General features: G+C 37.0%; 1 protein-coding gene across 1 annotated transcript; it reads left to right on the top strand.

The window, feature by feature from the left end:
* Positions 1 to 480: 480 nt before the first annotated feature.
* EMB2410 (embryo defective 2410) lies at positions 481 to 13,161 on the top strand. Its single transcript, XM_079000773.1, has 23 exons — positions 481 to 2,230; positions 2,799 to 3,030; positions 3,108 to 3,312; positions 3,415 to 3,474; positions 3,779 to 3,883; positions 3,966 to 4,169; positions 4,247 to 4,477; positions 4,561 to 4,644; positions 4,905 to 5,062; positions 5,162 to 5,666; positions 6,251 to 6,409; positions 6,624 to 6,683; positions 7,104 to 7,226; positions 7,323 to 7,592; positions 7,818 to 7,883; positions 8,111 to 8,242; positions 8,473 to 9,273; positions 10,063 to 10,343; positions 10,444 to 10,712; positions 11,218 to 11,471; positions 12,143 to 12,334; positions 12,429 to 12,701; positions 12,793 to 13,161. Exons 1-23 carry the CDS (start codon positions 931 to 933, stop codon positions 12,937 to 12,939), a joined length of 6,111 nt encoding a protein of 2,036 aa, XP_078856899.1. The 5' UTR covers positions 481 to 930; the 3' UTR covers positions 12,940 to 13,161.
* The last annotated feature ends 2,433 nt before the right edge of the window (positions 13,162 to 15,594 follow it).

The raw sequence follows: 15,594 nt of genomic DNA on the forward strand, positions 1-15,594 counted from the left end.
TTTGTTTAATTTTACTCATTTTCATATAGAAAATTGGTTTTTCTCTAATAAATCTATTTTTTAATTAAAAAAAAGTAATACACCAATGATCCCTATGATTTGGGGTAATTTGCACGTTTGGTCCTTAACTTATTTTTTTAACTCGGAAGGTCTCTACTGTTTGTTTTCGTTGTGTGCTTGGTCCGTGTCTTATATAAAAAGACTATTTTACTCTTGATTTTTTAATTTATTTAAATAAACATATCGTCAACCCCACTTCCACCTCATATTATCTTACCTTATCTACACCATCTTATTTAAATAAATAAAAAAATTAATGGCAAAATAGTTTTTTTTAGATAATACAAAGACCAAAACGCAATAAAAAGATACCTGAGTTAACAAATAAGTTAGGGACTAAAAATACAAATTAACCCGAACAATAGGGACCACTAGTGTAATTTACTCTTAAAAAAAAGGGTCCGACTCTGGTCCCTCTCTTACTCAAGCGTTTGCTTGTCTCTCGCATCCTCCTCTCCCCTTCCCTCCGTCGTCTGCTTCTGCTGCCGCACTCATCATTTCCCTCCGTCCCCCTGTCCCCACATCCCCGGTCTGCTCCTCCTCCCCTATCCGGTTTGCTGCTCCCATACAAGAAGACCAGCAGCAAAGGTATGTGGTTTATATTTGATTCACCGTATTGAAGGGAAATTGGGTATTTCTCGTAATTAACCGGTTCTTATTCATGGATTGATTGCTGTTGTATGTGTTAGTGAATATGAAATAGATAGAAATTTACAATTGTTTTGAAGATTTGGTTAGTCGAATTTGGAATAGCTACATCGATCAGCGTTCGACCTTACTCTTTCATGTCTTTGTTAGGGGGACTAAGAGTAAGTCCTTAGTCCCCAATACTTGAGCTGCAAGTCGTGACATGAGGTTTTAGTGAAGATAATGAGTAGCAGACTTCAAAACCCATTTGTTGGGGCAGCTTTCCAATCCTCCTTAAAGCCAAGAAACTTGAACAGTTTGGGTTATCACGGAAACAAATTTCCCAGAAAATCTCGGTACGATATCATTCCACGTGCCAAGAAAAACGACTGGATATCTCACGGGATTAGGTTTTCACAATCATGCGGGGAAAATGTTGAGATTTTATGGAAGAATATAGGATTAAGAAGTGGGTTTGTGGTGAAATCCGTGAAAGAGCCTTTCACTAGAAGCAAAGCTATAGTTAGGTCATTATCCACAGTCTGGGAGGAAGGTTTGCTTCTATTCCGGTGTTCTGTTTTCTGTGCTGTGATATCTGGGGTGTGCTTGTTGTTATGGTACAGTCAACTTAAAGCCAAGACATTAATAGAATCAAAGCTTTTGCCTTCAGTTTGCACAGCATTAAGCGATTATATCCAACGTGACCTTCATTTCGGTAAAGTTCGAAGTGTTTCTCCTTTGAGCATTACATTGGAGTCATGCTCGATTGGGCCTCACAAGGAAGAGTTCTCTTGTGGTGAGGTCCCGACTCTAAAATTACGTTTTCACCCCTTTTCAAGTTTGAGAACTGGAAAGATTGTAATTGATGCAGTTGTGTCTAATCCCACATTGTTGGTTGCTCAAAAGAGAAACTATTCGTGGTTAGGGATACCCTTTACAGATGGCGTTCTTCAGAAGCATTTGTCAACTGAAGAAGGTATTGATAATCGTACAAAAATCAGAAGAATTGCTCGAGAGCAAACTGCAGCCTGGATGGATGAAGAAAGAGATGATGCAGCTCGAGAGGCTGCTCAAATGGGGTATATTGTTTCCAATAGAGGATCTAATGTGTTAGAAGGTGTTGATGTTTTGAAGAAGAATACTGTAAATTCATTAGTTTTTTCTGTGGATGAGAAACTTCGTTGGCAGGATCATCACTGCATGGATGCGGGTGTAGAGTATGATATGAAACATGCCGATTTGGAAAAATCTTTTGGTGTAAATATACCTATTGCAGGGGTGAAATTCTGGTCGCGAATTATACCTGGATCTTTAAGGCGTAAGCTTAAGAGAAGGAAGGCTAATGGGGGAGATATGCTTGTTGCTGGTATAGCAGCCAAAAAAAGAATTTTGGAGCACAGTGCATCTGCAGCACATGCATACTTCCTGGATCCTATTCCTAGCCTAGTTCACAAAAAGGATGAGAATCCCAATATTAAACTAGATGCTCTTGATTCGTCTGACAAGCCTGCAGAACATTTCGGAACCAAATCTCTACTGAAAGGTAACTGCTCAACCCCTCTTTTATTATTTCGATAGACTGCTGTCTGACAAAATGATGCCCAACTCGAGGAAATGAAAGGAAAACATAAATGATGCTGAGTTTGTAAAAGCCTCACTTCCATGAATTTCTCTATTATGCCATATCATGGTTTTTGCATCAAGTGAAAACATATATAGCTTACGATATTAATTCCTGTTCGTATTATGTCAATGAAAAGAAATCACACGTAATATATTTGCTGAATGATAACTGCTAAATTATTATTATTTATTTTTGAGTTAATGGACTTAATCGGGTAAGCTATATATGGGTGTTTCTATATGACTTAATGCAGAAAGAACAAGTTAATAGAGAAAGTCAGGGAAAGGAGAAGTACTAACTTTTTATAAGTTTTCTCTCTTTCATTTTTTTTTTCGTCCATTCCCCAAGTTATCAGATAGTGGGAAAAAAAGTATTAAGTAACAGGGCCAAAATTGTTTTGAAGCTAATCAAGTGAAGTATCGTCCTCTTGTGATGTTGGTAAAACAGAATGTTTTGTTATATAATAATATAATCATGATGAATGTAGATGAAAAGAGGGGCATGGGAGATCTGTGGTCAAACCTGGTTGTTGGTTCCATAGAAAAGATTAAGTCAGAGGTTGTCCCAAAAGTTGAAGGTATTGTTGTTGAACTTATGGAAGGGGGGGCTAATGGCGAAAAAGCAGCAGGAACTGAGAAGATGCTTCCTGTTATTCTGGATTCTGTCCATTTTAAAGGTGGAACATTACTGTTGCTTGCATATGGTGACAATGAGCCCAGGTAAATCTCAAGATGTGAATGCCCTTCTGTTAGTCGTAAGTCTTAAGCTTATGTGGGTTGGGTTGGGTATTTTACAGAGAAATGGAGAATGCTTGTGGACATGTGAAGTTCCAAAATAATTACAGTCGTATCCATGTGCAACTGAGTGGTAACTGTAAGATGTGGCAATCGGAGCCGGATGTAACATCAGAAGATGGTGGCTGGCTGTCTACAGATGTTTTTGTTGATACAGTCGAGCAAAAATGGCATGCCAATCTCAAAGTCGTCAGTCTTTTTGTTCCGGTAAGGTATTGCTTTGCTTCATAGAAAATATATTTCCATTTTTTTTTTTTTGGCTAAAAACTTGTGCTAAATCTGTTTCTTTCGTTTTTTTCTGCACTGCAGCTATTCGAAAGGATTTTAGAAATTCCTATTGCATGGTATGAAGGAAGAGCTAGTGGTGAGGTGATTCCCTCTTGACACTGTTTCTTGTATTCTCTAGTTTTAGAAATAGCAACATACTTCCATTTATACTTTCTGTTACATCATTGTACTTTCAATTTTTTTTCTTAATACTTTGATAAATCTACTTTAATTATTATAGCAAATTGCTTTCTATTTGGATGAAAGTACATTATGTAGTCCTTTTAGATATTCCTCTTACTTTTTTTTTGAGATTGAACAAGGGAGCAAACATAGGTACTGTTTCTTGTATTGTGTGGGTTTATTTGTATATTGGTGGGATGATAAGGGGTTTATTTGTATGCAGGTTCACATTTGCATGTCACAAGGAGAAAGTTTCCCGAATCTTCATGGGCAGCTTGATGTGACAGGGTTGGCTTTTCAAATATCCGATGCACCATCTTCATTTTCTGTATGTCCCATTTTTACAATTTATAACTACAATTTCATCATAATTACCTTTGTTTGATAAGCATTCCCCTCCCCTTTTGTAGGATATATCTGCAAGCTTGTGTTTTCGGGCTCAACGAATATTTTTACACAATGCGAGTGGTTGGTTTGGCAAGGTTCCTCTAGAAGCTTCTGGAGATTTCGGAATTGAACCAGAGGAAGGAGAATTTCACCTTATGTGTCAGGTTCCTTCTGTGGAAGTAAATGCCCTGATGAAAAGTTTTAAAATGAAACCTCTATTGTTTCCGGTATGTATGTTCCTTTTGAGTAAGCTAATCTTATTATTCTACAGATTTCCAAATGCGTCCTATCTCTGTGGTTGCAGTTGGCAGGATCAGTGACAGCTGTTTTCAACTGTCAAGGCCCTTTGGATGCTCCAGTATTTGTGGGAAGTGGGCTGGTTTCAAGAAAGTTATCTAGTTCGGTTGCTGATGTTCCTACATCACCTGCCTATGAGGCAATCATGAAGAATAAAGAGGCTGGTGCAGTGGCAGCATTTGACAGGGTTCCATTCTCTTATGTATCAGCCAATTTTACTTTCAATACTGATAATTGTGTAAGTTGCTCATACTTTTTTCTTGTTAAATCATTGAGAATTAAAAATCATGTTTCATACAACATAGAACAAACATTTTGCAGGTTGCAGATTTATATGGAATTAGAGCAAATCTTGTAGATGGTGGTGAGATTCGTGGGGCAGGAAATGCATGGATTTGTCCAGAGGTACTTATCGCTTGTTGATAATGCATCATCTTCTCTATCTTAGCATGTAATGCATTTCATATTGTTTGTGTACACTTAATGTAAGTACCTGTGGCTGTTCCCTTCTGTTGTCTTCAGTTTTGTCATCGTTTATGGCTTCAGATCATTACTTTTATCGTCAACTTCTCTGTTTTAAGGTCTTATTCATTGATACTGGTGGAAAATGAAATTCTATATTGGCTCCATGATCCGATCTTGGATTTTCTATTTTTTTTTTACAGGGCGAGGAAGATGACACAGCAATGGATGTGAACTTTTCTGGGAATCTATGCTTTGATAAAATCATGGATCAGTATGTTCCTGGTTATAATCATCTTGTACCCTTCAAGTTAGGGGATTTGAATGGAGAAACAAAACTCTCTGGCTCATTGCTCAAACCGTAAGACTTCAACCACATCTAATTTTTTTAAGCAGAAAGTAACTAAAGAAACAAACATCAATCTCATTCGATTATCGTTTTTTTTTTCTTATATTGTAGGAGATTTGATATTAAGTGGACTGCACCAAAAGCCGAAGGATCATTTGGAGATGCTCGAGGAGACATCATTATATCGCATGAAAGCATCACCATCAGTTCTTCATCCATTGCTTTTGAGTTGTTTACAAAAGTTCAAACATCTTACCCTCACGAAAACTGGCAAAATATAAGAGAGTTTGATGCCACGCCTGCTGTAATTATTGAAGGAGTGGAGTTGGATTTACGTATGAGGGGCTTTGAATTTTTTAACTTGGTTTCCTCATATGCATTTGATTCTCTAAGGCCGATTCATCTAAAAGCAACCGGAAGAATCAAGTTTCAAGGAAAAGTTGTTAAGCCTGTTATTAGCATTTCAGATGAACAACAAACAAATACAAATGGTGAGAAGACCAAGGTGTCAAAGATTCTTGCTGGTGATGTTTCAATCACGGGTCTTAAACTAAATCAGTTGATGCTAGCACCTCAGTTAGCTGGAGTGCTCAACATCTCACGTGCGTGTATTAAGGTCTGTCTGTCTCTACCTTTTACTTTTTTTCCCTATCAAGTCCTGCTGTATTGGTAAAGTGGCTGAATGGGTAATGATGTCTGTCTGTATCCATAAGGTCTGTTTTTAGACTGAATAAACCATCTGAAGGTTAGGAGACTGAATGACCATTTTTACTTGTACATTCCAAGTTCCAACAAACAGTTCTTCATAATCTTCATCCATCAATTTCAATGTGAGAGAATTTGGGAGGGAAAAAGAACATGGTTAGTGCCTTCATACACTGATCCATGTTTTTGGGTTAAGTAAAACAGAAACAGCCGTGTATAGCTGTCCATATTAAGTGCTTAACCCATTAAGCCCTTTAAGAAAAAAGGAAACATTCCCTAAGTTGGAATTAATAGGGACAAGCTTATTTTTCCCAACTTGTCTATTAAGTCAAAAGGAAGCATCCATACATAGCTTACCCCTTTAAATGCAAACAAAACATCATTCATCCCATCCCACATGCATTTTGGTTGAATGTAGTAACTGTAACTACATGATTAACTTTGGTTAGGGCGAATAATAAAATAAATAAGCTTTAAATTCTGAAATGAATGCAGTTGGATGCAACTGGCAGGCCAGATGAAAGTCTTGCAGTTGAAGTGATTGGATCCATTGGTGAGGAGAATGCAATTGGGAACATGTTGTCATTTTCTCTTCAGAAGGGGCAGTTAAGGGCCAATGTTTGCTATCAGCCTTTTCACTCGGCCAGTCTAGAGGTACTTACTGCTCTTCTCTTCTGTGCACCTATTTGATAATTTGATCTGAATCACCAATAACTGTAAATAATTATCACCATCTCGTAACTTATTTGTTTGAATTACCGCTTAAGATAAAAGAGATAATGCCTTACGATTGCCTCTACTAGTTTGAGATAAAAGGTTTTGCTGGATTTTGCTTATCGTATAACTTGTCCAACATTTGTGTAACAAGGTTCGTCATTTACCACTTGATGAGTTGGAGCTGGCATCACTTAGAGGAACATTACAAAGGGTAAGCTCATTTCTCTTTACCTTGATCCAATGCACCTGTAAGCATTTCTATGTACAGTGAGGTGATGTTTCTTGTTGACTTAAGGGAGACCTAATATGGACAGGACTTAATCATCCGGTGACCTGTATATGAGTGTTTCTTTTTGACTGAATGCAGACAGAATGACTTAATAGAGAGAAAATCAGCAAAATAAGAAACTAGTTGCTACTTTCGGAGGAATTATCCTTTTTCTTTTTGGTTGTTTTTAGTGGTCAATTTCATTCCCTTATTGTATGTCTAGTCAACAGTGAACACTTAGTAGAGAATGGTTGGAGGTAATTGCGACTTGTGAGGCACATTAAGATTAGGTGACCTGAGTTGGGTTTTCTTGGTAAATTGTGTTTTAACTTTTAAGTGGTTTGTTTGTTCCTTTTGTTTCAGGCAGAAGTGCAACTTAATTTCCAGAAAAGAAGGGGCCATGGAATCTTATCTCTGTTACATCCAAAGTTCAGCGGCGTGTTAGGCGAAGCTCTTGACTTGGCTGCTAGATGGAGCGGGGATGTTGTTAGTACTTTAGTTAAACCAGATCTTTTGTTTCAAATAATAATGTGTTCCTTTTCATAGTTTAATGTTAGTTTGGACTTTATTGAAACTGTTCAGATAACTGTTGAGAAGGCTGTTTTGGAACAAAGCAATAGCCAGTATGAACTTCAAGGGGAATACGTGTTGCCCGGGTCACGAGCTGGAAAAGAAACAGGAAAAGGGAACTTACTAAGAAGAGCATTGGCTGGCCATTTAGGAAGTGTGATATCTTCTATGGGTCGCTGGAGAATGAGGCTTGAGGTTCCACGTGCTGAAATTGCTGAGATGCTTCCACTTGCTAGGCTTGTTTCCCGAAGTACCGATCCAGCTCTTCAGTTTAGATCAAAGGTTGGCCTTGGTTAACTTTTAGTCTATCATTATCATTTATCATGTGTCCCTGTCCCATCCAAACCCAAAAAGGTATCGTCTAAATCAAATGTCTATGCAAAACACATGAATGAATCCTAATCCTGTTCCTATACCATAAGAGAAGAGAAGAGGAGGATTGAATCGATCTAGATGTTGTAAATAGGGATTTTCTATTCCATTACTATCAACCAATTTGCATTGCAGGATCTTTTTATGCGAAGTATACAGTCGGTGGGGGTTGATGCTGAAAGTCTCCAGAAGCTTCTTGAGGTAATCATTTCATTTGCAACCAGATTGAGTAATTTACTTCCAAAAATTCCTATTACCATATGTCACCGTTCACTCACTCACTCCTCTGTCGTCTCCGGATCTTGATTAGTTGATGAACACAACACAACACAACATACTTGTACTTTTAAATTTTAATACGTGATGTTTCTTTTTTATCATCAACATTTATGCTTCGAATGCTGTATGTATTTAATGGAGTTTTACAGGAAATTCGTGGGCACGCTACCCCATCAGATGAAGTTATTCTGGAAGAACTAAACCTTCCAGGTCTGGCCGAGCTTAAAGGCCGTTGGCGTGGATCTCTAGATGCAAGTGGCGGAGGCAATGGTGACACAATGGTATATTTATTTACCTTCCATTCCATCTAACTAAATGTTTTTTAATAAATATTTACTTGTGGAAAAATAAACGAGGGCAAATTTTACATAATATGTGTAAATATATAGTTACTGATTACCAAGTTTTAGTTTGTGTAGTCTAGGGGTATATGATTTTAGGTATATAATAATGGTGATTACCTGTTTAATTATGTCGGTGCTTATTATATTTATGTGTCATCTTTTTTCAGGCAGATTTTGATTTTCAAGGAGAGGAATGGGAATGGGGAAGCTACAAAACTCAGCGTGTCCAAGCAGCGGGGGCATACAGCAACGATGACGGTTTGCGGCTGGAGAAGATGTTGATTCAAAGAGACAAGGCCACAATCCATGCAGACGGAACTTTATTGGGCCCAAAAACCAATCTGCATTTCGCCGTCCTAAATTTCCCTGTTAGTCTTGTCCCCACACTCGTACAGGTTCTAGAATCTTCCGCCAATGAAGCTGTCCATTCATTGCGCCAACTTTTAGCACCCATAAAAGGAATCCTTCACATGGAAGGTGATCTAAGAGGAAGTCTTGCAAAACCCGAATGCGATGTACAAGTAAGACTCCTCGATGGTGCCATTGGTGGCATTGATCTTGGGAGGGCTGAAGTTGTCGCCTCTTTGACTTCAACTAGTCGCTTTTTGTTCAATGCTAAGTTTGAACCCATTATACAAAATGGTCATGTGCATATTCAAGGGAGTGTCCCCGTCAGTTTCGTTCAAAATGATGAAGACACTCATTCTCTTGAAAAGGATAAAAATGAAGGGACCTGGTCTTCTTCTGCTTGGGGCGCCAAAGGGAAAAATGATGATAAGAAAGCATCTTGGAATGAAGAGGGTTGGGATACTCAGTTGGCCGAGAGTCTTAAAGGTTTGAATTGGAACGTGCTGGATGCTGGTGAAGTTAGGGTTGATGCTGATGTCAAAGATGGTGGCATGATGTTGCTAACTGCATTGTCTCCTTATGCTAATTGGCTCAATGGAAGTGCCGAAGTTATGCTTCAGGTTTCTCATCTCTTTCACTTCTATATGCATACTGTTGCTCTACCCATTTTCACAATTCATCTAGTGTAAATAATATACAGAATATGAAACCATAATTCATTTTAGGACCAAAAAATACAATATTCATTTTCCTGGTAACATGTTTAACCGCTTACAACATGGTTGCTTACTGTAAAAAAAAAAGTGAACTATTGTTTGCTTAAGTTTGGTAAAAAGTGAAACATCGTTGCATAAATTGGTAAAAAAAACTCATAAACAAACATTTATGGAATGAAACATGGTTGCATATTTCGGTCCTGGTTACAACATAATCCTATTTTGGTCCTAGATTGTATATTTTGTCTAAAAACCCACTTTGCTGCATAAATGCACACTTACCCCTTCTGAAAAAATCTTGTGTCTGAAAATATGAAAACATTCTTTGTTGAAATGTAAGCATCCCTGACATTGTTTGGCAGCTGATGATTATATATATATATATATATATATATATATATATATATATATATATATATATATGTCTTTTGAACATTTAAAAAACCATTTTTATGCTTTTCCCGGTGTTGCAAAAGAGCAAAATACAGAAAAGCACAAGGTAACGATTTAGCCATTCAACTATTGTTATAACAGACAGCCAAATCGATCAAATGGTGAAGGCCTCCTTTCAGTATTTTGCTCTTTTTCAAAACCAACCAGAAAAAAAATGGTTAAAAAATTATTATGGTTTAATCACTTGAGAAATTCAAATTAGTTAAGTGACTAATTCTATGTGTTTGTGTGGATAAATAGGTGAGAGGTACGGTTGAACAACCAATGGTGGATGGATCAGCATCCTTTCACAGGGCAACGATATCTTCACCCATACTTCGGAAACCACTTACAAACTTTGGGGGCATAATTATCATGGATTCTAATAGGTTATGCATCAGATCTTTGGAAAGCAGAGTAAGCAGAAAAGGGAAGCTCTCGGTGAAAGGCAACCTACCCCTCAGGACAACCGAAGCATCACTTTCTGATAAAATCGACTTGAAATGTGAAGTCTTAGAAGTACGAGCAAAGAATATCTTAAGGTGTGTGTGTTTTGTTTTCATAATTCATCTAAGTCACGCACCCACTCACAAGGGTAAAATGGTCATTTACTAAGTGTCTATCTATCTATCTCATTCACAGTGGTCAGGTGGATACTCAGCTACAGATAATGGGGTCTATATTGCAACCCAACATTTCTGGGAACATCAAATTGAGCCATGGAGAAGCTTATCTACCTCATGAAAAGGGTGGAGGAGCTGCTAATGCTATAAACCGAGAAGCATCGGAGAATTCAAGCATGCCAAATGGTGGATACAATCAAGTGGTTGCTTCAAAATATGTCTCACGTTTCTTAAATTTGAAACCCGCAACTTCAGATACCCCATTTCAGTTTCAGCAGCAACCTTCAGGTCTGTGTCTGTCTGAAACCCTTCTTTATATTCCAGTATTTGTTCAGCTTTCTTCTTGTTATTTGAAGTAAAAAAAAATACACACAATAAATACACTAAGGCCTTGTTTCTTTGTTTTATCCCATTAAGTTAAAGCTGTCTGGAGAAAAAGAGATAGCGCCAGTGGTGTTTGACTAGTGGTATATGAGTAAACCATGGAAATTGTAGAAAGTTAGTTAGGAGTTAATGGGGAAAGCCTCTTTTCTTTGTGCAGTGAGTCAAAAGAGACTCTCTTTCTCTCATTATTGACTTACAGGAGAATTAATTAAGTTAAGTTGATCTTTATTCTTTGTGCATTAAGTCAAACATAACATAACAGAAGAGAAGAGTGATATATAATATAAGCAACCCCACCCTTGGGATTCTGATTGATTGATGTGAACTCAAGTCAAGGGGAGAAGAAAGAATTGCAAGTTTTTGTCCCACTGAACTGAACTGAACAGAACACTTGGTGTTGATATTACAGGTAAAGAGGGTGAAGCTGGAAAGGGAATGGGGCAATTAAATAATAATAATAATAATAGTAAACCAAAGTTTGATATTCGGCTGACGGATTTGAAGCTGGTTCTTGGTCCAGAGTTGAGGATAGTTTATCCTTTAATTCTGAATTTTGCTGTCAGTGGTGAGCTTGAATTGAATGGTGTCGCTCACCCCAACTTACTGAAACCCAAAGGCACCTTAATGTTCGAGAACGGCGATGTCAATCTTGTCGCAACACAGGTTATCAGACGCTCACTCTCACTCTCATCTTTCTTAATTTCTTTTTTTGCTGTATGTGTTTTTCTTAAATGCAATAAATAGCAACATACTTCCAGGCATTTGTTAATTAAATAATCCTACTTTCTACTTTGAAAAATCTAGTCATCCCACTTTTCACTACTATAATTTAATTGGGTGGGTTTCTCAAAAGTATAATAATGTCCTAATTTGGTGGTTTTTTAAAGGACAATGCCTTAATAGGAGAATTTTTTTTTATTAATGATAGTACACTGCTGAGTGCTGAGTGCTGTGCTGTAATAGAAGTAGAAAGAATAATTTGTTTATTGTAAATCCTTGCTATTTGAAAAGTCTACCAAGTTATAGCAATGTCATCGAAACACAAGGCAAATTTCACTGCAATAATGGAGTCTGTTTTAAGAATAGAGTATCGTAATAAGAATAAATTGAAAGCACAATGCTAAAATGCAATGACGCAAATCCAATGAGAGAAATGGAAGTAGGATGTTATACATATAATCCAGAAACTAAATGAAAGTATGTTTATGTTTCTTGCATTTAATGGGCCCTTTCTTGAGAATAATCTGTTATATATATATATATATATATATATATATATATATATATATATATATATATATATATATATATATATATCCTTGGTATGTATATAGGTGAGGCTTAAGCGGGAGCATCTGAATATAGCGAAATTTGAAGCTGATAATGGATTGGATCCGATGTTGGACTTGGCTTTGGTGGGATCAGAATGGCAATTCAGGATTCAAAGCCGAGCAACTAAATGGCAGGACAATTTGGTTGTGACATCCACACGATCAGTGGAACAAGAAGTTCGCTCGCCCTCTGAGGTAGGTAGAAGTAGAACTAGAAGTAAAATAAATAAATAAATATTCTTATTAGCAATTAAAGTTAAGTTGTACTATATGAATTTGGTATTTGTAGGCGGCCAGAGTGTTTGAAAGTCAACTGGCGGAGTCCATCTTAGAAGGGGACGGTCAACTTGCATTAAAAAAGCTTGCAACGGCGACACTGGAGACTCTAATGCCGAGAATAGAAGGGAAGGGGGAATTTGGACATGCCAGATGGAGGCTTGTGTATGCACCACAAATCCCCAGCTTGCTTTCTGTTGATCCAACTGTTGATCCCCTAAAATCAATAGCCAGCAATATCTCCTTTGGTACAGAGGTGGAAGTCCAGTTGGGGAAACGCCTTCAGGTTCACATCACATTTAATTTTCATTTTCTATACCGTGAAATGAAATCAAATTCAAATTCAAATTCTGTGTGTATTGCATTGGCAATGGCAGGCATCTGTGGTGAGACAGATGAAGGATTCAGAGATGGCAATGCAATGGACGTTGATTTACCAGCTTACAAGCAGATTGCGTGTCCTTCTACAGTCCGCCCCATCCAAGCGTATGCTTTTTGAATACTCCACTACATCACAAGACTGAATCTGCATTCACTACTGCAGGCCAGGCTGGCAGTCTCCTTAGGTTAGGGATAGCTCATTTTTTTTCCCCTTGCTTTCATTCTTTGCTTTGCTGCATCCCTCCCTCACCAATACGTACATGATTGAAAAGAGAGATCTCAAGTGTAAAAAATGTGTAAATATGACAGGACATTATTGTTATTATTGCTATATATGTAGTGCAAATCAAATTATGCCATCACAATCCAAATAGCAACGCATTTTTAACAAAGCATGCATGCAAAAACACAACACAATTTGTATAGGGGTGAGCAAAACCGAACCCGGAAATCAAAAAACCAACAAAACTGAAACCAAATCTAAACCGTCGGTTTTGGGTTTAGATTTCTTAAAACCGAAAAATTCGGTTTGGGTTCGGTTTTGTAAATATAAGAAACCTAGCAAAACCTAACCCAACCAAATTTTATGAAATACAATATATATATATATATATATATATATATATATATATATATATATATATATATATATATATATATATATCAAGGTTGTAAAAAACGCTCGACATTAACTAGTCGGTGGACTGGGGTTAAGGGATTAATCGGATAGACGGATATTTATCGGGGACCATTAATTGCTAATTTGTTGGCATTCAAAAAATTAAATATGACTAATCATATCAAAGTTCGTAAATACCACTAATATGATAACAAAATAGGTTAATATGATTAATACAACTAATATCATCATATCAAATGTATCTGTTAGGCATGCTAAGTATGACCGTCTGTCCACCATACTTAAACATGACATTGTCTGAGTATGGTCGACTGTCCACCATACTTAGGCATGCTGAGTATGGTTGTATGTCGACCATACATTTCTAGTCCACCATACTTAAGCTTAATTTAGTCTACCATACTAAAATATGGTCTGGTCTGCTCGTTGTACCGATATGTTCTATCATTTGGTTCTTTTCTCAACAACATATAAAAAGTTTAAATGAAAAAAGAACATTAAAATAGTTTTTAATGTATAAAAATATATTAAAAAAGTTGTTCATATATATATTTATTATATTTATATGTATTTTGTACATATAAATATGTTTTTCTATGTAGTTATTTAATAATATTAATAATAACAAATTTAAAAAATAATATTTTTGAGTTTCAATAAAATAATTAAAATAAAAATAAAATAAAGACTTTTCGTATTTTTAATCTGTTTAAAAAATAGTTGCAATTTAATTTGTTGTCGGCTAAACCCAAAAAAAGCGTTCATTGAATGTAACATTTTACAGTTTTAGGATTTTTTTATAAAAAAAAAAGAGAAGTTAATTCGGAATTATTTTGTAAATAGGCTCAAAGAATAGGGACTTTTTTGGAAATGTCTCTTTTTCTTAAATATTTACTTTTAAAGCTCATTTCATTTCTTATAAACAAAACAAAACACAACTTTTTTTTGACGGATTCCAAATCTTTAGGGTGCGTTTAGTTACAGAAAAATAGGCCGTTTTTCGGAAAAAATTTCAAAGAAAAATGAGAATTTTGAAAATGCGTTTAGTTCGTTTATTTTTCTAAATTTTTCACGGAAAATGAAAAATTTCCGTTTTCTAAAATTACGAAGTTAAAAGTTTTTAGAAAACTGATAATCATTGTTTTCCACAGTTTTCTAATTCCAAAATTTTTAAATAAACACACACCCACTCCACCCCATCCACCTCTACCTATCTCCACCTTAACACCCCCCACCCACACACACACACACACCCACCCGCACACACACACACACACACCTACCCACCCACCCACCCACACACACACACCCACAAACACACACATACACATACATACCTACCCACCCACACCCATCCACCCACAAACACACACACACATACATACCCACCCCCACACACCCACCCGCACACACACACCAACCCACAAACACACACACACTTATCCACCCATACACACACCCGCACACACACATACATACTCACCCACACACCCACACCTACCTCCACCCCCACCCTCACAGACACACACACCCACACACACACAAACCTACACCTACCCCCACAAACACACACTCATACCCCCACTCACCCAACACCACTACGACAATCACCGACCTACCATCACTACCACCACCACCGCTGCCGCCACCAACACCACTGACACAATTGCCGCCGCCACCACCATCGTCTGACCACCACCGCCGTCGACCCGTTACCATTACCGTCACCGCCCCCACCCATACCCTAGCACTGCTACCGTTTTTTAAAAATAAAAACCAATAGAAAAATACATATCTAAACACGTTTTCTAATTTTCTAAAACTGAAAATGAAAAATGAATAAGTTTAACTAAACGCGTTTTCAAAAATTTTCAATGAAAAATGAAAACGAAAAACAAAAATCGAAAAGGGAAAAGGGAAAACCAAAAACGGAAAATAAAAATTGTTTTTCCGTAACTAAACGCAGCCTTAACATTCCAGTTCTATCATATTCAAAAAAGGATCCTTGGACAAATTTCATAAATACAATTACCTACTATTGCAATTTCTTTGTCCATTGATCACCAAACCCTAATATATTCCAATTCCTTTTATAAATTTCATTCCTTCTAAAAAGACCATGAACAAAGGAAACAATGATGAGAAAGACTATCGAAAA

The sequence above is a fragment of the Lactuca serriola genome, chromosome 5, assembly GCF_051521515.1.
Source record: "Lactuca serriola cultivar US96UC23 chromosome 5, Lser_US96UC23_V15, whole genome shotgun sequence".
NCBI lineage: Eukaryota > Viridiplantae > Streptophyta > Magnoliopsida > Asterales > Asteraceae > Lactuca > Lactuca serriola.